This window comes from Fukomys damarensis, unplaced genomic scaffold (genome assembly GCF_012274545.1).
Source record: "Fukomys damarensis isolate Sample0158 unplaced genomic scaffold, DMR_v1.0_HiC HiC_scaffold_18, whole genome shotgun sequence".
Lineage (NCBI taxonomy): Eukaryota > Metazoa > Chordata > Mammalia > Rodentia > Bathyergidae > Fukomys > Fukomys damarensis.
Genome location: NW_022900930.1, coordinates 22,433,703 through 22,460,676, shown reverse-complemented (window position 1 = coordinate 22,460,676; position 26,974 = coordinate 22,433,703). Strand labels below are relative to the sequence as shown.

The window sequence follows — 26,974 nt, the reverse complement described above, 5'->3', positions numbered from 1 at the left end:
AAAGATCTTGACATACAACAAAAGAGAACGAAGGGGAAAAACAAGTTCCTATTTCCCTTTTCCTTCCAGATGTCCCTGTATCACTTTTGTTGTGTGTGTGTTCACAGCAAAGAGGAGAACTTGGTCTCTGTGAGCCATGTTCCCTTCTTTCTCAGTCCCATGGGAAGGAGAGTCTCAGACCAAGACACTTGAGCTGGCTTCCATGTGGCCTGTGGAGACAACTTCTCATGCATCTATTCCTTTACTGAGACTAGCAGTCACTGAGTTTCTGGGATCCATAACCTCCTTTGGATATGTGTTCAATAGTGTGGAGCTTGACAAGAGATGACAGTCTGCCATTCCTACAGACCAGTGGTTTCTTGACCAGCCCTTTGGTGAGCCTGTATGGTCTGCTTAGAAGCCACTGCCTGGCCCCTTCCATGCAGCCAGGATTCAGTGAGGCTGCCTCCCCTGCACTGTCCTTTACCTACCCACCAAAAACTACTTATGTTATGGCTTATTTCAGCTTTAGTACCATGTGCCATTTCTTGCCCACTGAACCATAAATATCCTGCGAGCAAAATCTTCAGGTTGATGGATTAAGTTATGTACATCACAAACTGCTTTCTTTTCTAAAAGTGAGGTGGTAGTGTGAACAGGGGTGCTGCCTGCTGAGTATCTTTGTGTAGTGGTGGATCACGGAAAGCACTAGTCATACAGGCTGCCTGCACTGAATGCATAAAATATTGAACAGACTGCAAAGGCCCCATCCACCTTGGCCCTGCAGAAGCCTCAGGTCCAAGATAGCCCCAAGGTGAACAGGGAGGTGATTGTCAAACTCCTCTCTGGGTCTAATCTTCTTTCAGTGCATTTTAGTATATGTGCTGCTGAAGTGAGCACTCTTTCAGTGCATTTTAAAAGTTTAGTTGCAAACTGGCTTGAAGGAATCAAAGCTGCTTTTCAGTAATTTCACATGCAGGACAAGCCCCAGCAGGCACGGTCCTAAATATTTTTAAATTATTTTTAAAAAGTCAGTTCTTGTTCCTTCTCCTTTCCTATGTGCTAAGTATCTAAGTTCTAAAATAGCATCTCACAAAATGTGACTGGAGGGCCGGGGATTTAGCTCGCTGGTTCCGCTGCCTGCTTCATAAGCGCAAGGTCCTGAGTTCGATCTAAAAAAAAAAAAAAAAAAAAAAGTGACTGAAGACAATAAGGCTAAGTATAGGAAAGCAATGGACAGATTGGGTGAGGACAATGGGTTATTCCCTCCTGTAAAGGCTGTGCCGCTTTGTGATCTGTGCGAACCCTCTGCTGAAGTCTCCCTGGGGAGGACTGGATGTTCAAGGGATTAATGGCATGTCCTGCTTTCCATCAAAGCCCATCTATCCTGTGTTACACGTGCACAAAAACAATATAGGAGCTGTACTAACTCAGAGAAATGTATGTGCATGTTTATACACTTACATTTGAAAATTCAGTGGTTTTTTTCCTCATTGAGTTTATTCGTACTTTTTAGGTATACAGTACAGTTGTATTCATCACTGGGATCTTGTACCTTTACATGACAGGTCTTGGTTCTCAGTTTTTCCCCATATCCCTGCCTTCCCTTCACTCCCTCCTCCCTTTCCTATTTACAAAACTTTTTTTTCCATTTTTTTGTTTTCTTATATTTTTTCTTTTTCCTTATTTCCTTTCCCCTACCCTTCCCACTTCCCCTACACCTTTAGCCCTTTTCTTCCTATTTCACATTGTCAATTATACCATTTGGATCTTATTTACACTTTTAGTTTTTCACACCAGAGAAACTATTTGGTATTTACACATGTGACTTAATTATTTCACTTAAGAGTATACCCTCAATATTCATCCATTTTCCTAGTTTCTCATTCTCTATGGCTGAGTATATTCCATTTTACAGAAAAACCACATCTTCTTTATTCAGTCTCCAACTCTTGGGCAATTGGGCTATTTCCAAGTTTTAGATATTACAAACTGTGCCACTATAAACATGGATGTGCATATATCACTGCGGTATGATTCTTTTAATTCTTTTGGAAAGATACCCAGCAGAGGGATGGCTGGGCCAAATGGAGCCTCTAATCCTATTTCTTTGAGGTATCTCCATGCTGATTTCCATAGCGGTTGCACCAGTCTGCACTCCCACCAACAATGGAGAAGGGTTCCTTTTCCCCACAACCCTGCCAACATTTGTTGTTGGTTGATTTCTTGATAGCAGCTATTCTTTGTAGGGTGAGATGGAATCTCAGTGTTGTTTTCATCTGCATCTCTCAAATGACCAGTGATGTGGGACATTTTTTCATATATCTATGTGCTGCTTTTACTTCTTTGTCTGAAAAAATGTCTGTTCATTTCAGATGTCCATTTTTGAATTGGGCCTTTATATTTGGGGGTCCTGATTGTTTTGAGTTCTTTATATATTCTAGATAATAGTTATTTGACTGAGGAGCAGCTGGTAAATTTTTTTCCCACTTTGTAGGTTATGTCTTAGCTCTGTTGGTGGTTTCTTTCACAGCGAAAGTGTTCTTCAAATTACAACTAGGAATTTGGGATAGGGCTAAACAAATTTGAAGAGGTGTCCAGGCATGGTGGTGTATACCTGTAAACCCAGTACTCTGGAAGACTGCGGCAAGTTCTATGCCAGCCAGGGAAACTTAGCAACTTGGTGAGACCCTGTCTCAAAAAAATTTTTAAAAGGGCTGGGGATGTAGCTCACTTCAAAGGCCATCAGTTCAATCTCGGTAATGCAAAACAAACAGAATCCCCAAAGCCCTAGAAGTGAGCCAATAGCCTTCTGGACAGACTTCTCCACTCAGGGCTATATTATACAAAGATAAATAATTATACAGTTATGTCTAAACAATATAGCATGAGAATTATGACTCCTCTGAGCTACATTATTGTCTGTACATGATGTTACTTGCAGAGAAGACTGGATTGTCCTAGACTATACTAGGACATAGCTATCCCATAAGATGATCACTTTGGCTTCACTGCTCAACTGCAGGGGCATCATTCAGATGTAAATGGAATTTCATGGAGCTCAAGGCCCAGTTCCTAAACTACAATGTGAATGGTGTTGAGTTGGGCAATTTAGTGCCAAGCCACTCTGTGTGGAGGCTTAGCCTTGGGCTACCTCTCTACACCTGCAGTTCTTTATAGCCCTTTCTGTCTATAGGAGATCGGTGCCTTTGCTACACACACACACACACACACACACACACACACACACACACACACACAAATACACACACACACTGCCACTTCCACCACCAGCACTACTATTATCACCAAGAAAATCCTCCTTGTTTCCAAGGTAAAGATGATGTAATTCTTCATTCTGCTCCACACACACACACACACACACACACACACACACACACACACACACAAATACACACACACACACTGCCACTTCCACCACCAGCACTACTATTATCACCAAGAAAATCCTCCTTGTTTCCAAGGTAAAGATGATGTAATTCTTCATCATTCTATAACTTTGCCATATTGCTTGAAAAAGAACAACACTTCTTCAGAGGCAAGACAGCCCAGCACTTGTCCCTCCAGCATTCCAGTGTCCCTGAGGACAGGGAAGCCCACTTGTCAGACAGCGCTGACCTGGGAATCTCATAGCCATGTGCTCCCTGCTTGTCTACATGCGAATCGCTGGTAAGGGTCCAGCCACCTGGAAAGGCAAGATGAAGGAGAAGGAGAGACACTGCTACACAGACTGTTGGGTTATTTGATGATCCCAATCATCGTATTTGGCACGGCAAAGCCTGCAGAGATGGCTAGCACTTTGGTTTTGTTGGAACCAGAATCAGGTAGATGTAGAACTATCCCAAACTTTCAGCTCTGCTCATCTGTTGAACATACTGAGCTCTAGATTACAATACAGTATTCCAGATTATTGCATGCATGGCTTTTGAGTCCTTGTGGGCAAGAAAAAGGAAGCAGAGTAGGTAGGAGGCAGAAGCACAAAACATATAGGATTTCCATTACGTGTGAAGAGCATTTATTTAAAGGTTACTTCCCCTAGACTCTGCCCCTTCCCTCTCCTCAAAAGTATAATAATTTAAATTTGTTACTTGTCAATCTTTCAAATAATTTAAAACCACTTTCTTTTCAAATTGTCAATTACAAAATGAACCTTTATTTACCCTAAATGTCCCTCTTGGTAGATTTCATGGAAGTAGAAGATAGTGAAGGCAGGGGTCTTGATTTTTCCTTTGCTGGTTCTACAGGGGTGACTTTAGCTCACCACAATAACTGGGGACAGAATGGGATTGAAACAATGAGACCATAATTCTTCATCTCCGTATCTGAGGCAGTCTTAATGTGGCCAGTTCATGTGTTCAGTGTTGGTGATCTGAACACCTGCATAAGATTCGTTAACTCTCACAGAGTACCCTGCTGGAGAGTATGCTCCTTCTTTTGTGAGGATGAAGGTCCTGTCTTGGTCTCTACACTCTGATTATGCTGAGTGTTCAGCATTAGAAACCCATTTAGCAGTCAAGATGGTCGCTAGTTTAGATCCAGACACTTGAGACCCACCCCATCATCCTTAGTCTACCGGTTACTAATTTATAATGCAGACTTGCAGCTGGTCTCCCATCTTGATGACTCCTCTAGTGATTTCTGGTACTGACTTGAGACTGTCCTGGCCTGTCTTGTTGATCAGTTTCCCCGACAGACACATATGCTATTTAGGACAGTTCTGAATTACTAATTTCTGCATTTTCAAACCTCGTGTCATTGCTCAGCATGGTAGAAAAGAAGGTTCTGTGTTCTGATACATGAATGTGCTTCATACATTTCCAAAAAGCGGGGAGAAGAAGCAAGTTTTCCAACCTTATTTGATTATTGATCCTCTCTTTTTGCCAAATGCTTATTGATATCTTTGAGATACAATTTATTTGCTAAATTATGATTAGGGAAATGCTGGTATTTATATTGCTTCTCCCTTACCTAACAACATAAAAAAGGCAGTCCACATTCCCTGGAGATTTTCCTGCTCTCTCCTGAACATTTCCAATGCTCCTAACCCCAAATTACTTAATCATAAACATTTCCTCCTGGCAGGCAGCAATTTCCATTATCATAAGCTCACCAACTCTTTGAGACACAGTTTCACCAGGCCCTCTTTATTCATTATTGGCCCTGAAACAAGCAAAAACAGTGTGATGGCTAAGAACTAGGGACACTTACTTGAGTGAGTCCAGAGCATCGCTGAGTGCATTGGCAAAATTGATATCTGTTGGGACATTTTTATACTCTAGGCAATAAGTAGGTCTGACACCAAGAATCTCAACCTCGCAGCCTAAAAAGGAAAAAGATGGTAAATGGTTATTCTTTTTAATACTTGATGGAGGGTTATGGGCCTGTTTCATGAAGCAAACATCATTAGTCAAAATGAGATTTTTGTAGATTTCTTTGAAATAAATTAGCTTATTGCTAATAGTTGGTGTTTTTCATTGTAATTTTGCTTAATTGTAGAAAAAGTTCTTAAATGTCATTCTTGTGTAACACCGGCATCCCAAAATAGAGACTGGTAAAAACTGGATAGCAGAAACAAAATGAAAATTAATTATGCACAGAATTACCTCACTTAAAACTTTTTCTTAGAAATTTTTCATAACTAAGTCTTCTAGTATGCCCTTGACTATTACAGAATAAAATGGTGAATAGTATCTGATTGGTCAGAGAATCAAAAAATGATTATTTCGTTATCTTCTGGTAGTATAAGACTGTGTTTTGAGGCGTTCCACTAGATTAGTAAGGAAAAAAATCAGTTAATTTCAAGGAAGGATTTTGAGCTGTGACCCCTCCTTTCCCAAAACTCAGCAAAACAATCAAAGGCAGTCAGCTGTGATGTGCTCAGTTTCTTTCCCCAGACACTTGGACAAGCAGAAGTTGTCATCTTAAGGAAGAGATACAACCATATATCAGAACAGAGAGCAGAAGAGGGGTGAGTCAGTCTCAGTTTACATTAGCTGAGTAAATATTTATTTGGCACCTTCTATGAACTAGTCACTATGTTCAGACATAGTGGAAACAAGAATGAATCAGCCAGGGTCTCCTTCCTGGAACATCCCGAGTCAAGTCTAGCGAAAGAAGAGGGATGGATGTAGAAATGTGAGGGACATCCCAGGCAAAAACAGCAGCATAAGCAAAAGTTAAGAGAGCTTTTGAACAATCATGCACATATGAAAAACTTCCAAATCCATGAAATCCCAGACAGGGGTGTCAGGAGATCAGATGTTGCTCTTTCTTAAACCCCAGGGGAAATGACTTCCCAGTGGAAAGGAGTAAAAATGGAACGAGTGGTGTGTGTGGGAGGAAGGGGGATCTTGTCAGAAAACACACTGATCTCACTCCTGGATGCATCTGCCAGCTGGTGCCAGCTGGTTTCAAAGACAGCGGGGCATCAGTCAGGGAGAGTCCCTTCAACTGGCTCAGGTAGCTTCACAAAGTTGGAGTGCTCTGTGGGAGACTCTACCCCTGAGTGCCTGACAGAGGCCTCACGGAGAACAAGATCCATCTAGCACAACTGAAAACTCAAAGGTGGGCAGCTTTCTTCTCAGTGGGGTAGAACAAATGGGCTACCTGACCCATGAATAAATCTTGCTCGTGGCTTCTGGGAGAATATTTATTATTATAAGAAATGCCAGGGAAATCGCGGCTGGTTACGTTACCTTAGGTACCTGTGTTTTATCTATCAAAGGCTAATTGTAAAATGTTATTATTCTTTCAAAACCATTTATTCTGTATCCACTCAGTGTAAATTTTTTTGGGGGGCGGGTACCAGGGATCAAACTCGGGTCCATGCACTTACAAGGCAGGCGGTGGAACCACTGAGCTAAATCCCCAGCCCCCTTTGTAAAATTTTAAGAACCTTACACTCTGGCACCTCTGATGCATGGGTGTGCGAGTTGTCAACTAACGGAACATTGACCATGATTTTTCAGATAAAGAAATAGCATGACTTTTTGGCATTTGCATATTAATACAATATCAAATCATAAATGTTTTAGTATAATCAACAGTAAGTATGTTTATTAATATTAACAAACATATGTTCTTCCCATCCTTTTATCTGATTATAATGAATTTGAACTCAACACTGGTTCAGTAATACAGCTCGCCTGAAAAATTCATTCTTGCCTTAGTTTAAAGTAGTAAACAAACTTTTTAATTGATTAATAAGGTCTAAAATTGTGTAGTAAAGGTAGAGGTAATATGCAGTAATGTACAGATGCTATTACACTGTGATGGAATTTTTATTTTTAAAAATTGTGCAGGAATACTTCAGAGACATAGGAGGTTTAGTTCTAGAGCACTGCAACAAAGCGAGTAGCACAACAGAGCAAGTCACATGTACAGTTTGGCTTCCTGGTGCATATAAAATAATGTTTACACTATTCTGTACTGTATGCAGTGTTTAGAAAAGTGAAAACCACTACTAACAATTACTTGAGCAATTGGAAACATGGTGCTAATAGACTCACTCATCGTGGGGCTGCCATAAGCTTTGAATTTCTAAGGGCCACAATATCTTTGAAGCACAATGAAGTAAAGTACAATAAAATAAAAGCATGCTTATAATTAATTTTGATTTAATCAAGGACCATAGCAGCATCCTACCAAAGCCTGAGGGCAGAATAGGAGAAACCGGCGAAATCTTTAAAGTGCACAAACTCCTCCCTAAGAGCAAGGTAAAGTCTCATCAAAGATAAGGTACAGAATGTCAGAATGGAGAGAAAGATGCCCACTTGTAACAACTTGTGGATAATGCTGGAGAGAAAAAGAACTCTTTAATGACCTCAGAAATTGACAGCACAAGTTCTGTAAAGTACCAAGAGTTCTCCATTGGGAAAATTCTATGACATGCTATAGTGATAATTCTTAATGTTTCTTCACATATGAATCTAGTGTCAAAGTGAACATAACTAAATGTTCAAAAAGGCTCATCCTGGCACAGATAAAAATTAGATTGATTTAGACGCCATCCCAGAGTACTGACATAAGAAAAGATATGGAATTTTCTGGGGAAAATGTCTGATATTATACTGTATTGTTCTTTTTGGCATAATGTCTAGCATATAATAAAAAATGATAAAACATTCAAAAAAATTAGTGAAATGTGCCTCACAATTAAGAAAAAAATAGTCAACAGAATCTATCCCACAAATATTGGCCAGAAAAGGCAAAAATAAAAGAAAAATATTTAAAGGCTATTGACTATTTAAAACAAAATTAATACTAAAATATGATGGAGGGCTGGGGATTTAGCTCAGTGGTTCCACCGCCTGCTTCACAAGTACAAGGTCCTGAGTTTGATCCCCAGTACAAAAAAAAAAAAAGATAGAAAAAAGAAACAAAGAAATATGATGGAGTTTACAACACATGTGCAACTCAAATTTATAATAATAAAAAATAAAGGATATGTATGTGGACAAATGAGATGATAAAAATTAAGGACTCTAATTGTGGCACACACTTGTAATCCCAGGCTGAGGTGAGAGAATAGTGAGTTTGAGCCCAACTTAGACTTATTGCAAGGTAGAAAATAAATGAATTAAGGATGTATATTGGAATAGATAGAGTAATTACTAAGGAAAGATCCTTCAAAATCTAAAATGAATTAGAGGCAGGTGGCTGCACCAATGAGTTAAATCGCCATCACTGAGATTCCACCTAACCCCACAAAGAATGGCTGCTATCAAGAAATCAACCAACAACAAATATTTGCAGGGTTGTGGGGAGAAAGGAACCCTTCTCCATGGTTGGTGGGAATGCAGACTGGTGCAACCACTATGGAAATCAATATGGAGACACCTCAAAGAGCTGGGACTAGAGGTTCCATTTGACCCAGCTATTCCTCTGCTGGGTACCTTTCCAAAAGAATTAAAAGGCCATACCACAGTGATATATGTGCAGCCATGTTTATAGCAGCACAGTTTGTAATAGCTAAAGCTTGGAAACAGCCCATTTGTCCATCAGTTGGAGACTGGATAAAGAAGATGCGATTTTTCTATAAAATGGAATACTATTCAGCCATAAAGTATGAGAAATTAGAGTCATTCATAGGAAAATGGATGCATATTGAGGTTATACTCTTAAGTGAAATAAATAAGTCACATGTGTAAATACCAAATAGCTTCTTTGGTGTAGAAAACTAAAAGTGTAAATAAGATCCTAATGGTATAATGGACAATGTGAAATAGGAAGAAAAGGGCTAAAGATGTAGGAGAAGTGGGAGAGGAAGGGGAAAGGAAATAAGGGAAAGAAAAATATATGAAAAAATGAAAAATGGAAATAAAGTGTTTGTAAATAGGGAAGACAGGAAGGGGTAAAGGGGGGGCAGGGGTATGGGGAAAAACTGAGAACCAAGACCTGTCATGTAAAGGTACAAGATCCCAATAATAAATGTAACTGTACTGTATACCTAAAATGTACCAATAAACTCAATGAGAAAAAAACAAAATGAATTAGAAAGGGGAGGGCAAAATACAACTACAGTATTAAATTAATAGAAAAGAAGACAGAGAAATAAAAACCGACAAAAAATATGAAGATGATAGGCTTGAATCCAACTGTATCAATAATATAATAAAAATAAATTGACCAACACTTTGATTAAAAGGCAGAGATGGTCCAACTGCATTAAAAAATAAGATTGACACATTCTGTCTACAAAAGAAGTGTAAATACACTGATTTAAAAAAAAGAATGGAGAAAAAAGCTATACATGCAACACTAAGTACAGCCAAATTGTGAGGTTATGTATCAAAGTAGATTTCTAAAGAATATCAATGATAGTCAAGATGAGTAACACTTATAATTTGTTGGTGGATACTTAAATGATGTACCACTTCATAAATTTGCTCAGTGGAATGATGTAAAGTTAAATATACATCTCCCTTATGAGCCATCAATTCCACCCTTTAGCATATACACAAAAGAAATGAAAGTGTGTCTACAAAAGACTTGTGTGAGAATGTTCATAGTGACTACAGTCATAAGTGCTCCAAATTAGAAATAACCCAAATATCCATAAATAAGAGAATGGGAACATTTTTGATATATTTATGTCATGAAATCCAATACAATAGTTAAAAATAAACCCGGATGCATGCTGCAACTAGTGCACTTTAAAAATACTGCATTGAATAAAAGAAGGATGGATTCCATTTATATGAAGCCTGAGAACGGACAAACCTAATCTATGATAATGTGAATCAGAAAGCATTTGCCTCTGTGGGTGAGAAATAATCAACTGGAAGGAGAAATAATGATGAATATACTTTATTTTGATTTGGGTGGTAGATATAGGTGCATGTAATTTTGAGACTGCATCATACTGTACTCTCGACTTGTCCATTGTATTGTTTGTAAATTGTATGTGAAAATTTTAAAAACAACTTAAATGAACACCTATGAAGTGTGTACTATGGTATTAAAATATAAATAATATTAAAATGGTATTGTACAAAGATTAATAATAATCTGTTATTTATTGGGTACTGTGTACCTATACTAGGTGTTTATATATTTTTCTTGATATAATCCTTATAAATCCTATAATGTAGCTCATGCTACCTCCATTTTACATTTAAGGAACTGATTCAGAGTTGAAAAGATTTCTCATTGTCATAGGGCAGGCATTGGGAAAAGCCAAGATTTGAATCCAACTAAAATAGAAATGGATCAAAGATCTAAACATTACAGTAGAAACACTAAGCTGGCTGGAAGAGAGGTTAGGTAGAACTCTTGAAGACATTGGCATAGAAAAAGATTTCATGAACAAAACCTCAGTTGCATGTGAACTAGAACAAAGAATTAATAAATAGGATCTCTTCTTATTGAAAAAAAAAACTTCTGCACAGAACGAAAAACCACCAACAGCATGAAAAGACAACCCACAATGTGAGAAAAAAATTTACCAGCTGTTCCTCAGACAAAGGTCTACTATCTAGAATATATAAAGAACTTTAAAAAATCAGACCTCCTAAATTTAAAGACCTAATCCAGAAATGGGCATCTGAGATAAGCAGACATTTCTCAAAGAAGTAGAAATAGCAAATAAACATATGAAAAAATGCTCAACATTACTTGTCATTTGAGAGATGCAGATGAAAACAACACTGAGATTCCACCTCACCCCAGAAAGAATGGCTGATATCATGAAATCAGCCAATAACAAATGTTGGTAGGGTTGTGCAGAAAAAAGAAACCTTTCTCCACTGCTGGTGGGAGTGCAGACTGGTACAACCACTATGGAAATCAACATGGAGATACCTCAGAAAACTAGGATTAGAGGTTCCATTTGACCCAGCTGGGTATCTTCCCAAGAGAGTTAAAAGAATCAGACCACAGTGACATATGTGCACCCGTGTTTATAGCGGCATAGTGTGAAATAGCTAAAACTTGCAAGCAGCCCAATTGCCCATTAACTTGAGACTGCGTAAAGAAAATGTGTTTTTTAAATAAAACAGAGTACTACTCAGCCATAAAGAATGAAAATAAACTAGAGACATTTATAGCTAAATGGATGTACACTGAGGCCATACTCTTAAGTGAAATAGATAGTACAGATGTGTGAATACCAAATAGTTCCTTTGGTGTGAGAAACTGAAAGCATAAATAAGGATCAAAATGTATAATAGATAATGTGAAATGGGAAGGAAAAAAGTCCAAAGGGGAAGGGGAAGTGGGAGGGGGGAAGGGGAAAGGAAAGAAGGGAAAGGAATAAATATGAGAAAAGGGAAAAAAAGAAGCAGAGTCTTTACAAATAGGGAGAGGTGAGGGGTTGAAGGGAAGCAGAGGAATGGGAAAAAAATAAAAACCAAGATATATCATGTAAAGGTGCAAATGCCCAATGATGAATGCTATATATTGTATATCTATAAGGTACCAATAAACTTAATGAATACAAAAATGAAAAAGATAAAAAATACTTGAATCTAGTTTTTTCTGACTCTAAAACTACAGGTATTATTTTAAAACAGCAACAGTTTCTGGTAACTTCAGACATACAAGGGCAGAATTTATACTTTATATACTATCAATATTCACTCAAGCTCACTGAGAAGTAAGTGAAAGTAAGGAACCCAAGGATGATACAATGAGGTTTTAAAATAAACAGCAGTTAACAATGAATTGGTAAAACAAAATTTAGCCCAAGTACAAAAAGTTCCAGTAGTTATGTGAAAATACTTTATTAAAACAGAAGATGCATACTTAACATTTTAAATGTAATAATATGAATTCACAGTTCCAAATTATTTCAATATTTAGAGAGAATGCAGGGAAGGAAAGATAACATTTTCATTGTAGACAAAAAGAAGGGATGACCAACATATAATGTTTCGGTCTAGACATTGATTTAAAGTATTTGTATATGCAGAAGAAAAATTTTATGCATAGCTAATAAATCACTAACAGAAGAAAGACAGATATATAAATTGATCAAAGGTCAAAGTACAGAAGCGTAAAAAGAAAAATACTGAGAAAGTGCTAACACTGAAAACTTTAAAAAGGAGAAAACTAAATTCATTAGTTTCAAAATAAATGTGAATGCTTTCAACAGCTTGGAACACTTACAAATCCACATAACCAGTTACAAATGTGTCTGATGGTCCACACAAAGAAATCTTGAAATTTTAAAGTACAAGTAAATAGAAAGTAAAGTCTTGGTGGAAGAGTAATAACACTTAAAATGTGAAGAATAAATATAGAAGATTTGAATGGTAATATTAGTGAGTTGGAGTCAGTAGATGCTGAAAATTTTATCTTATTATCATAGAATGTACATTTTTCAAAGATAAATGTTAGAAAAACTAATTGTATTCCTGCCATAAATAAAATGTCAGTAACTTCCAAAAAGCAGAAATTTTACAGGCCACAATGTATATTATCTGACCACAGGTAATAAAATTAGGAATTTAATCATAACAGTTAACTAAAAATAAATCCAGGCACTTCTAAATTAAAGGGAAAACCTACATGTAAATTGATGCAAAGAGGAAGTGAATACCTAATTGACAAGCTAGTTATTAAGAACAGTGAAAATTCCATATCTTAAAACTTCAAGGGACCCATTTTCATTTAGATCAGGAACAAATAAGGAACGTTGCTCTCACCACTGTAATTTATTACTGTAACACAGTTTCCTATCAAATAAGAAATGAATTCTGGAAATTAGAAGGCATGCATGAGAGTTCCTCTGTAAGAGCAATTGAAATTTTGTCTGTAACCATGATGAAATATTCACATTGCTCCATACCACACTACAGCAGTACACACACTCACAGTGGAAACAAATCTTTACCAAAGTATGAATATGATTTAGTGCGCTTTAAAATTTTTATTCTAGTCTTTCCTATGAGGTTTAGAAATGCTGATTAACAATCCATAAATTTATTTCATGATACACTATGGATCAAGGACTGTGTTTGAAAAACATCATGACAGCAGTATCCTTTTATCCACTGGGGATACATTCCAAGACCCCCAGTGTGTGCCAGAAACATACACAGTACAGAACACTTTCTAAAAGTTATATGCCACATGCATCCACAACTGGCTGCCTATGATGGTGGTCCTGTATGATCATATCACCTAGTGGTGCTGCAGCCATGTGGTTTGTGTCATTACTCTATAATATTCACACAGTGAGGAAACTGCCTAACAACACATTTCTCAGGATGTATCTCTGTTGTTAATCAGTGAATGGCTATATTATCTTTTTCCATAAAAACAATGCCTATAATGAAGTCTAACTTATAAATTAAGCCCAGAAAGATATTAACAATAACTAAATATAAAATGAACAATTATAACAAAAACTATGGTGATTTCTGTTAATATAGTCTCTCAAAATATTTCTCTGTACTGTCCCTATCTCACTTAAAGGAAAACTTTGAAGTTTCTTTTTGGCATATATGAATTACAAAGGTATTCTTGTGTTTGGAGGCCATTCTTGAGTAAAATAAGGGTTACTTGACAACCCTTACTTGAAGCAGTGCGATATCAGAGCACTTGATTTGATGACCAAAATAGCTTCCAACTGACCAACTCATGAGTGTACAGCCAGTGTGGATAGACTAGACAAAGAGAGGATTTGTGTCTTGGGTGGAACAGAACATGATCATGCATGATTTTATCATGCTACTCAGAAGGGTGTGCAATTGAAAGCTAGTGAATTTTTATTTTTAGAATTTTCCCTTTTATATTTTTAAATGGAAGTTAACCACAAGAACTAAAATCAAGGAAAGTAAACAACAGATAAGTGGGGACTACTGTATACATTGGATCCTTGAAGTGGAATCTTGGGTAACTCCCATTCACTGAGACTAAGGTTGTTAGGCAATATTCATTTAATTTTTATTGTATTACATGCTTTGCCTAGGAAGCCACCACTAGGAACATATCCTAATGAAACAAAGTTAGGATACAAAAGAAACAATTTGAACTTTTGATAAGAGAAGTATGGTTAAATTATGGTATGCTCACAGAATGCATACCTTAAAATAATACCATGCAGGCCTTAAAATAATTATCTCATTTGTATTTATTGATATTATAAGTGGAAAAAATATTAAAATAATATGTGAAAGATTAATTCCTTTTTAAAAATATTTAAAGCACACTTAAGTCTAAAAAAGGAGGGGAAGTAAATACAACAAAATGCGAGAAAGGACAAAAATTGGTGGCTAGCTTGGTACACTTGGTGGGGCTCCAAATTGAAGTCATGCTAAACTTACCTTTTTCCTTTTTATCTCTTATAATTGAAAAAGGAAAGGTTTCTGACTTCCCTGAATTTCCTGTGGGTAGGAAGAGTCATATGACCTGCAACTGGCATTGAAATCTAGGAAGCTTAGAGTGAGAAGCTTTGCTTCTCACAGAATGTAAAACCATACTAAGCATACTACTGCCACTGACTCTACCTCCTTTTCAGTTTGAATGCAGGAGTGAAGACATCATCACTGGATCTGTGCAGCCATTGTGAGACTATGAGGCAACAAGCATGAAGATTAAAAAGTCAATATGCTAAACTGAAACAAAAGAATTTAAGGGCCTGGGTTTTATTTTATTTTTATTGACTAAGATGACAAATTTATGTTATGTATTTTTGACCACAATAAAAAATAGCAAAAAGTCCAGATGACAGCCAGAGGCCCTCGATGATGCCATCAGTAAGTGTGCAGAGATCCCAGGGAGAAGCCTACAGGGACCAGAGTGGCACAACTGTGGACAGGTATTAGCCAGGGCCCCACCCTGACCCAGGAGCTGGAACCAATAGGCTTAGCCAAAGGCCCACCTGGTAAAGAGTTGCAGAGGTGCACAAGCAACAACTAGTGGCCTGCCCCAATACTGTTGGGGTGACCAGCAGAGAAAAGGCTTCTGAGTGGCTTGCTGAGAATTGAAGACCACTGCATGAGCAAAACGTCACCTCAACAAAGGCACAGCAGGCTGCATCTGATGAAAGGAAAAGACACATAAACAAGACTCAAAACCAGACTTCCAGATTACAAAGGGCAACAAGATGGAAAATTCTGATACTCAAACACCTGTACTCTCTAAATTGGCAACAAAGAGGATCTTATAATGAAATCAGAATTAATTACATAACAACAGAGATTGTGTCCACAGTACAAGAAATGACTAATAAATTTAGAGCAGATATAGAAAAAGAATAGAGAATTGGAGGAACATGATGGCAACCCAACATAGGAAACAAATGGAATCCATAAAATAGGTACAGATTTCCAGGTGATTAAAAATTTCATTGAAAGTTTACACAGCATAATGAGGCAATGTAAAGACAGAATTTCAGATGTAGAAGATAGGATTGCAATTAGTGAGCAGGAAAGAAATTCTTACAAATAGTAAGGGGCCATAAGATATCAATCCAGCAGCTAATAGATAATGCAAAGAATAACGAAAGACTGATGGGAGTCAATGATGAAAGAGGAGAGTGCAAATGACATTAAACTATTCACTGAAGTAACGACAAAAATTTTCCCAAGCAGGGAAAAAGAATTTGACATACAGATAAATGAGGCATATAGAACTCCAACTAGCCATGATAAAAAAAATCTACTCCTAGACATGTAAAAGTTAAGACTCCAGAAACCCAACAGAAGAACAAAATTCTACAAACAGAGAAAAGAAACTAATCACATACAAAGAAAAGTCCATCAAAAATCAGAGCAGTCTTCTTAACACAAACCCTCAGGGCAAGAAGATCCTGGAGTGATGCATTTCAGGCCCTAAAAGAAAATAACCTCCAACCCCAATTGATGTACCCTGCAAAATGATCTTTCAAAATTAATGGAGGAATGAGATACTTTTATGACAAAGAGTACCTGAGGAACTTCATGAATACCAAACCAGCACTCCAAAATTTTTTAAATAATATCCTAGGAAAAGACAATGAGGGTCACAACCCAAGGAAGCCCAGCAGAATGAATCCACCAGGCATGACAAGAAATTAAATGCAAAGTGGACGAAGCCAACAAAAGAAAAAGTCATAACAAGAATAAGTTACTATATATCAGTTATAACCATCAATGTTAATGGTCTCAATTTACCAATCAAAAGAAATAGACTGGCAGAATGGGTCAAGAAGCAAGATCCAACAATATCCTGCATACAAGGAACACTCTTAACGCAAAAGGAAACTGAGACTCAAAGTTAAAGTGTGGAAAACCATACTGCATGCAACAAGAATCCCAAAATAAGCAGGAGTAGCTAAGCTCTTTGCAGATCAAATGAATTTCAAAATAACACTGATGAAGAGAGACAAAGAAGAACATTACATCCTTATAAAGAGAAAAATGTAAGAAGAAGAAATGGCAATCATAAATATATATGCACCAAGTACTGGTACAGCCAACTATGTAAACCAAGTACTAATGGACATGAAAAATCAAATAAGCACTAATACAATAGTGGGGGACCTCAATACCTCACTGTCACAAATAGATCAACTAGACAGAAAATAAACAATGAAATACTAGAATTCAATCAAACTCTTCAACAAATGAATTTAACAGATGTTTACAGTGTTCCACCCCACTAAATCAGAATACATATTCTTTTCAGCTGCACATGGGTCATTCTCCAAAATAGACCACGTATTTGCTCACAGAACATGTTTAAATAAGTGCAAAGGAACTGAAGGTATCCTTTGTATATTATCAGGCCACAGTGCAATGAAATTGGATATCAATAGTGACAGAAACCCCAAGATTTTCATAAACACATAGAAATTGAACAACACACTTCTGAATAACCAATGGGTCACACAGGAAATTAAAGAAGAAATCAGAAAGTTTCTACAATTAAATAATAATGTCAGTAGAGCACATTGGAATTTGTGGGACACAGTGAAAGAAGTCTTACAAGGGAAATTCGCAGCAGTGAATACTCACATTAGGAAAACAGTGAGCTCAAATAACCTGATGCTGAACCTCAAGCTTCTAGAAAAAGAAGAGCAAGACAAACCCAAAGCTCATACAAGGGAGGAAATTATAAACATCAGAGCAGAAATCAATGCAATGGAGACTAAGAGAACAATACAAAAAAGCAATGAAGCAAAGAATTGGTTCTTTAAAAGAACAAACAAAATTGACATACCCTTAGCCAAACTTATCCAAAAAAAGGGGGAAAAGGCCCAAATCTATGCAATTAGGAATGAAAAGGGTGAAATTACAATGGACCCGGAAGAAATCGAGGATGATCAATACCTACTTTGAGAACCTATACACCAATAAGATGGAAAATACAGAAGAAATGCACAGAATCCTAGATATGTACAAATTACCAAAGTTGAATGAAAACCTGAAACTTTTAAACAACCTAATATCAATAAACAAAATTGAAAACATAATTAAAAACTTACCAACAAAGAAAAGCCTGGATCCTGATGGCTTCACTGCTGAATTCTACAAAGACATTTAGAGAAGAACTATTGCCACTACTGTTTAAATTCTTTAAAGACATTGAATGGGAGCAATACTCCCAAATTCATTCCTAGAAGCAAATACTACCTTGATCTCAAAAGCAGAGTAAGACCCACTGAAAAAGAGAACTATAAGCCAATCTCACTAATGAACATAGATGCAAAACTCCTCAATAAGATACTGGGAAACAGAATGCAAAATATCATTAAGAGGATCATATCCCTGACCAAGTGGGATTTATCCCAGGGATACAGGGATGGTTCAACATATGAAAATCAATAAATGTAATACACTATATTAATAGAACCAAGGACAAAAACCATATTATCATCTCAATAGATGCAGAAAAATAATTCAATAAAACCCAACACGCATTCCTGATAAAAATCCTACAAAGTTTGGAACAGATGGTCTCTACCTCAATCTGATAAAAGCCATCTATGAAGAACCAACAGCCAAGATCATACTAAATGGTCAAAACTGAAATCCTTCACACTAAAATCTGGAACAAGACGAGGATGTCCACTCTTGTTCAATGTAGTTTTGGAAACATTAGCCACAGAAATTAGACTAGAAAAAGAAATAAAATCAATAAAGATAGGAAAGTAAGAAGTCGAATTGTCATTATTTGCAGATGCCATTTTACTCTATATAGAAGACCCCAAGAACTCCACCAAAAGTCTTCTAGACTTAATCACCCAATTCGGTAGAGTAGCTGAATACAAGGTCAACACACCAAAATAAATAGCTTTCCTGTGCATGACCAATAGACTCAGTGAAAAGGGAACTGGAGAAATAACTCCCTTTAAATAGCATCCCCCCCAAAAAAATGAAATACCTAGGAATCAATCTACTGAAAGAAAACAAAGACCTCTACTTTGACAACTATAGCTCTCTGAAAATAAGAAATCAAAGGGTTATCAGAAAATGGATAGACATCCCTTACTCTTGGGTAGGAAAAATCAATATAGTGAAAAGGGCCATACTTCCAAAACTGCTATATAGATTCAATGAAATTCCAGCAGCATACCTCACAGACCTTGAGAAAACAATCCAAAAATTCATTTCAAATAAGAAGAGACCTAGGATAGCAAAAACAATTCTAGACAACAAAGATAAGGCAGGGGGTATCACAACCCCCAACTTTAAACTCTACTACAAAGTGTGATAAAAACAGCATGGTACTGGCAAAGAAACAGACCTGAGGATCAGTGGAACAGACTGGAAGACACAAAAACAATCCAGACACACTCAGCCACCTCATCTTTGACAAAGGAGACAAACATCCTCAATGGAGGAAAGATAGCCTCTTTAACAAATGACGATGAAAAAATTGGGTTTCAACTTGCCAAAGATTAGAGCTAGACCTATTTTCTCTCACCAAACACTAAACTAAAATTGAAATGGGTTACAGATCTAAATATTAAAATAGAAACACTAAACTGGCTGGAAGAGAAGTTGGGAAGAAGTCTTGAAGACATTGGGATAGGAAAAGATTTCATGGAAAAAAACTCAGTTGTGCATGAACTTGCACAAAGAATCAACAAGTGGGATCTCTTCTTATTAAAAAACTTCTGGAGCCAGGGATTTAGCTCAGTAGTGCCGCCACCTGCCTTTAAAGTGCAAGGTCCCTAGTTTAATCCCTGGTTAAAAAAAAAAAAAAAGATTCTGCATAGCAAGAGAAACCACCCACAGCATGAAAAGACAGCCCACAATGTGGAAAATTTTCACCAGCTGTTCCTCAGACCTTCTTGAATACATAAAGAACTTTAAAAAATCAGACCTCCTAAATTTAAAAACCCAATCCCAAAATGGGTAGACATTTCTCAGACAAAGAAGTAGAAATAGCAAATAAACATATGAAAAATGTTCAACATCACTGGTCATTTGAGAGATTCAAATGAAATGAAAACAATGCTGAGATTCCACCTCACCCCAGAAAGAATGGCTGCTATCACAACCAATAAAAAAATGCTGGTGGGGCTGTGGGGAAAAAGGAATTCTTCTCCACTGTTACTGGTAGTGTGAACTGGTGCAACCACTGTGGTAATCAGTATGAAGATACCTCAAAGAACTAGGTAGAGTTCCCATTCGACCCAGCTATTTCCCTTCTGGGTATCGTCCCCAAAAATTTAAACAGAGCACTGTGATATATGTGCACCCATATTCATAGTGGCACAGTTTGTAATAGATAAAACTTGGAAGCAGCCCAATTGCCCATGAAATGGAAACCAGATAAAGAAAACGTGGCGCTTTTTTAAAATATAAAATGGAGTACTACTCAGCCATAAAGATTGAGAAATTAGAGGCATTTATAGTTAAATGGATTCACATTGAGGTGACACTCAAGTGAAATAAATAGGACACACACATGTAAATACTGAAAGTGTAAATAAGGACTAAAAGGCATAATAGATAAGGTGAGATGGGAAGAAAAGGGGCAAAGGGGAAGGGTAAACGGGAAAGGTAGTGGAAAGGAAAGAAGGGAACGGAATTAATATGAAAAAATGAAAAAATGGAAACAAAGTCTTTCTAAATAGGGAGGGGTGTAGAGGGTGAAGGGAGGGCAGGGGAGGGGGGAAAAATAAGAACCAAAATAGATTATGTAAATGTCCAAATTTCCTATGATGAATGTCCATATATTGTAAACCTAAAGTGTGCCAATAAGATTAATTAAAAATAAAGTTTTAAAATTTTATTTATCTTAAATTTTAAATTGAATTTATTGGTACATTCTAGGTAGACAGTACAGTTACATTCATTACTGGGATCCTGTACCTTTACATGCCAGGTCTTGGTTCTCATTTTTTCCCCTTGTCCCCGCCCTCCCTTAACCCCTCTTCCCCTCCCCACCTTCAAACACTTTAATTCCATTTTTACATTTTCTCATATTTTTTTCCTTTTCCCTTATTCCCCTTTCCCTATCCTTCTCACTGTCCCTACACCTTTGGTCCTTTTCTTCCTATTTCACATTGCTAATTGCCCCATTAGGATCTTGAGCACTATTTTAGTTTTTCACACCAGAGAAACTATTCGGTATTTGCATATGTGTGACTTATTTATTTCACTTAGGAGTATATCCTCAAAATGTACCCATTTACCTATGAATGAATCTACTTTCTCATTCTTTATGGCTGAGTAGTATTCATTCTATAGAAAAATCATATCTTCTTTATCCAGTTTCCAACGGATGGGCAGATGGGCTGTTTCCAAGTTTTGGCTATTACTGTGCCACTATAAACATGGGTGCGTGTATATCACTGTGGTATGATTCTTTTAATTCTTTTGGAAAGATACCCAACAGAGAGATGGCTGGGTAAAATGGAACCTCTAATCCTAGCTCTTTGAGGTATCTCCATATTCATTTCCATAGTGGTTGCACCAGTCTGCACGCCCACCAACAATGGAGAAGGGTGCCTTTCTCCCCACACCTCTGCCAACATTTGCTATTGTGTGATTTCTTGATAGCAGCCATTCTTTGTGGGGTGAAGTGAAATCTCAGCGTTGTTTTCATCTGCATCTCTTGAATGACCAGTGATGTGGAACATTTTTTTCATATATTTACTTGCTGCTTTTAGTTCTTTGTCTGAGAAATGTCTGTTCATTTCAGATGCCCATTTTAGAATTGGGTCTTTACATTTGGGGGGCTCTGGTTGTTTTGAGTTCTTTGTATATTTTAGATAATAGTCCTTTGTCTGAGGAACAGCTGGTAAAAAGTTTAGGCATATCTCTGGAAGACATTTGCATAGGAAAAGACTTTATGAACAAATCCTCAGTAGCACGGGAACTAGCAGAAAGAATCAACTGGGATCTCATCTTATTAAAAAGCTTCTGCACTGCAAAAGAAACCATCAACAGAACTAAGAGACAATCTACAATGTGGGAAAAACGTTTTACCAGCTGCTCCTCAAATAAAGTTTTTGCAAATAGGGAAGGGAGGAGGGGGTGAAGGGAGAGCAGGGGTATGGAGAAAAAAATGAGAACAAGACCTGTCATGTAAAGATCCCAATGATGAATGTAAGTAACTGTACTGTATACCTAAAATGCACCAATAAACTCAATGAGAAAAAATAATAGGGCCAGTGGTTAGCTCAGTGGTTCCACTGCCTGCCTAGCAAGCACAAGGACCAGAGTTCGATCACTGGTACCAAAAAAAGAGAAATTAATTAAAAATGAAAGTACTGAACGATATTATAACAAACGCCAATGTAGCTATCACCCATATATAATAAATGTTAAAATGTTCTGCATGGGTCCAACATTTATATGTCACCAACCTGTTAAGATTAATATATGTATACATATATATATATATATATGTATACATATATATATATATATATTACACATTTCTGTAATATTCATAATCCAAAACAGATAAAATAGATGGGATGAAAGCAGAAAGGAGACCATTATTAGACAAGAAGATGGTGGTGAGAGGAATCAATAGCGGGATCTATGGGAGGGTAAAAAGAGGGGTACATATGATTGACAAGCATTATATATTATGCAAATGCCATAATGAAACCCAATATTTTATAATTTTAATTAATATGCACTAATTAAAAATAAAGAAAATTAAATATGAAAAAGTTTACATATGTTTTAGTTTTGCTAAAGAAATAAAGTGTGCATAAAATTGGTGAACATGGGCCGGGGATTTAGCTCAGTGGTTCCGTACCTGCCTCACCAAGCACAAGGACCCGAATTTGATGCCTGGTAGCTCCCACCACCACAAAAAAAAATTGGTGAATGCACCTTCCTATCCTAATAACACATCCTTTCTACCTTCTGGTATTCAACTGTGGTGTAACTATATATCAGTACTTTTCATCCATGTCCTTATAATTTTATTGCCAAAGTGAATAACCCTGAGTGCTAAATGAGACACATATTGGTATGATTTAGAGAAAATTGTCTCCAGCAAGGCTTGTGTGTTTAGAGGTGAGCTTTGGGAAGGGCCAACGTGAAGAAAGTAAGACAGGAGGGCATCAGATGAAAGGACTTATTCTTGTCCCTGGTCCTTTCTTCTCTTTCGTGGCTCTTCCTGTGCTCTCTGCCTCCTGGCTACCATGAGGTGTTCTTCACCGTTCCCCCCACTATGATGTTTCTGCCTTGGAGCCAGCCAACTATGGAGTGGAACCTTTGAAACTGTGAGACAATACAAATTCTTACTCCTTTAAATTGTGTATTTCGAGTATTTTGTTCCAGCAACACACTATTGACTAATAGATATATTATATGCTGTTTTTTATTTCATGTAGATAGCTTTTTATTTTATTTTAAAATGTTTTTTGTGCAGGGACCAGGGATTTAGCTCAGCGGTGCAGCCACCTGCCTCACAAGCTCAAGGTCCCAAGTTGGATCTCCGAGGGTACCAAAGAGAAAAAAACAAAACAAAACTTGTTATTTGTGCATATTATACTGATTAGTGGGTTTCATTTCGGCAGATTCATGCATTCATGTAACAAACTTTGACCATTCCTGCCCTTGCATTACCTCCTGTGACCTTTCCCTCATCTTGTTCCCTCCCCGCTCTCTGACCCTTCTCCAATAACTTCCCTTCTACTTTCATATCAACACATCTCTCTGCTATTTGTTTTCAAAGATCCTATGTATGAGAAAAAGCGTGGCATGTCTTCCCGAGTCTGGCTTATTTCATGTAATATAATGATCTCTAGTCCCATTCATTTTCTTGAAAATGACATGATTTCACTCTTCCTTACAGCTTACTAGTATTCTACTCTGTATACATACCACATTTCTTCTTTCATCTTCTCATGAACACAGGCTAAATCTATAACTTAACTATTGTAATTTGGGCTGTAACAGGATGGGTAATACAGGGAGTCTGGGTTTAAAAACGACATTGTCAAGCATCTGAACCACATAAAGCACTTCTCATATGATACAAATAAACCCCAGTGTTTATCCCCTTAATATGTTCTCTTTTATTAGATAATTCATAATTGATAAAGAGAGATCACAATTAACTTTTATATTTTATTACTGTTTGTCTAAATTTTCTAAAATAAATACCTTTTGTCTTTGTAATAAAGAACCAAAAACTTATTTTTTAGTGATAACTTTCCAACTTACTTGCAATACATCAATTAAACAAAAAATGTCAGTGCATAAATATGCCACTGCTCACCTATCCTGTAGTGATTAGACATTTAGGCTGTTGCCAGTTTTTAAATATTATGAACATTACTGACATAAACGATTTTGCATATGTTCTTTGGTGCACTTAGGTCTGATTTGTTAATAATGATATAGAATTGCTAAAGTTGAGGTATACATATGTTTGCCTTTATTAATACCAAAGAATTTTTCAAAGTTGTTTTATCAGTTTCCTCCCAGCAGCAATTTTGGTTCCTCCACTCTTATTAACATTTGGATCTGTTGGTTTTTATAAGCTACCCATTTTTATATTGTAGTATATATAGTTAGTTGAGGGACAGAACCAATTGGGTAGACAGACAGATATCACTCAATCTGCCATCGGCATCAGGTAGTTATCATTCGGTCTAAATTCAAAGATCTGATCATCTGCAGCACCAAGAGTAGATCCACATTCCAGCTAAAGCCAGTAGGCAGGAAGAGGTAAGGCCTCCTGCCTCTGCATTTTGTTCTATTCAGGCCCGCAATGGGTGACAATGCTCACCCACATTTAGGAGAACAAACCACTTTATTGAGCCCAGTGATTAATAGGCAATCATATCAGGAATGACCTTCACAGACACCCTGTGAAAATGTTTAATATGGACATCCCTTGGTCATTCATGTTGACACATAAAATCAACCACCATCATGGGTATGAAGAGTTACCTCAGGTCAGGGTTATTTTGCATTTTCTAATAACTAATGAGGTTGACTGTCTTTACATATGTACATCTGGATGACCAACTATGCAAAACGTTAGTTCTAGTCTCTTCTATATTTTGCTACAGAGTTGACTTTTATTCATAGTTGTTCTGAATTCAAGATATGAACATTTTGTTTGCTGTATCTCTGCCCTCTTTGTGATTGTTTTTTTTTTTTTTTTGGCCTTTTCAATATATTTTCATGATGAGAAGCTTCACATTTTAATAGTTACTTCATTTATAATTTTTCTGTATTGTTAGTGGTTTTTTTTTTTACTTATAAAATATTTTTTATTCAAGGTAAAGAAGATACTTGCCTGTTTTCTTCCAGAAACTTTAGTGCTACAATTTTTCCTTAGATCTATGATACAATAAAATAGGAATTTCCTAGACTTAATTTTCATATATAAAGTCAGAATATACATATATAAATATTCAGAATATGTATTTGTATATATGATCGTAATATATATATTCTGAATATATATGTATATATGATCATAATTTGTGTGTACTTCAAGAATCCCTAATCTTTACCTTTAGTTTATTTTTTATTGTTGCATAAATACCATTTTGTCATAAGTTTTGTAGTTTTAAAATAGGTCCATATCTAAAGGAGTCAGCCTTTTGATTTTGTTCACCTGACTCACGATAGTTTCTGCTCTTCTTGACCATTCATATTTCCGTATATTGTAGAATCAGCCTGTCGGTACACACAATCTCGTGTGTGCTCACAAATGGGTGGAATTTTGCTTGGGATATTGAATCTATAAGTCAATTTTGATAAAATTAACATATAGCATTAATACTTCTAATTAATAAATGTAATATATTCTTCCACTTATTTCGGTTGTTTTACATTTCTCTAGATACCATTCTATGTAAGGTTCTTATAAGATTTTTATTAGATTTATTCCTCTATCTTTGATGCTTTCCAATTCTTTTGTTAGACGTATTGGTTTTTAAATTGCATTTTCTAAATTTTTGTTGCCAGTATGAATAAATAAAATATTTAAAAATATTGACCTTGTGTCAGAAGAACTGCTACTAATTTGAAAATGAGTTATTTGGAAGTTTGTGCAAGCATTCATCTGTGAATAATGACAATCATTTTTCTTTTATCTCTGTCCTCAACTCCTCACCTTTGTCCAACCTCAACTGGACAGGACCTCTAGGACAAGAGTGTATAGAAGGAGATCTCATTCTCGAACACATTACCGCAAACTATGATGCATGCTGTAAGGTTTTTAATAGTTATCCTTTATTAGATTAACAATGGAGTTTATTAGTTTTCCAAATATATCCTAATAAATGTTTAGTAGGAGTTTTCCTTATGAGTGGTTGTTAAATTTTATCAAATGCTTTTTATGTAACTACTGAGATGATCACATGGTATTTCTTTTATTCTATGATTTTATGAGTTACATTATAAAACTATTTTCTATTCCTATAATAAAACATATTGGCATATATTATTCTATTTACATAATTGAAGGAATAGGAATCAGTTATTGCAATTATTACCTTCAATTATTTTATCTAAGTGTATGAAAAAGTTTTCTTATAGATTTATTTTCTTCTAATATTCGTTTCATATATTAGTTTCAAGATTATGCTGACCTCATTATAGCACTGACTTATCTGTATAAATTCTCTGAAGAATTCATGAAAAATTAGTATTATATTGCTTTTTTCTTAAATGTTTGAAAACTTTACTTGTGGAAGCATTTAATACTGGGATATTCTTTTAGGGAACTTTTTTAAAGATTTAAATTAAAGTGGATATACAAGCATTTCTTCTTTCTGTTTTTTCTTCTTTCAGTTTTGGTATTTTTCTCTCAGAAGTTTTACCTATTTCACCTACTTTCAAATACATTGCTATAACATTTTTCAGTTTTTCTACCTTTTTCATCTCTAGGAATTTATATTATATTCCCTTTACCACTCTATTATTGATCATTTTCTGTCTTCTTTATTTCTTGATGAGCTTTGTAAAGATATCATCCATTTTATTCATTCTTTTAAAGGAACAACTGTGGCACTGTCCACTCTTGCTTTTATATGTTTATGTCTATTTTATTCATTTCTGTTTATATCACTATTATTTTCTTCCTTCAGTTTGAGGCCATTTAGTTT

The 26,974-nt window shown here is 36.3% G+C and overlaps 1 protein-coding gene across 13 annotated transcripts in view; it reads right to left on the bottom strand.

Moving 5' to 3' along the window:
• Enpp6 (ectonucleotide pyrophosphatase/phosphodiesterase 6) overlaps nt 1-26,974 on the bottom strand; it is a 251,160-nt gene that overhangs the window by 57,738 nt on the left and 166,448 nt on the right. For all 13 annotated transcript variants that reach the window (XM_033765423.1, XM_033765421.1, XM_033765422.1 and 10 more), the window contains one exon: nt 5,209-5,320. In XM_033765423.1, coding sequence (XP_033621314.1) covers nt 5,209-5,320 — 112 coding nt within the window. The remainder of the gene's footprint in view (nt 1-5,208; nt 5,321-26,974) is intronic.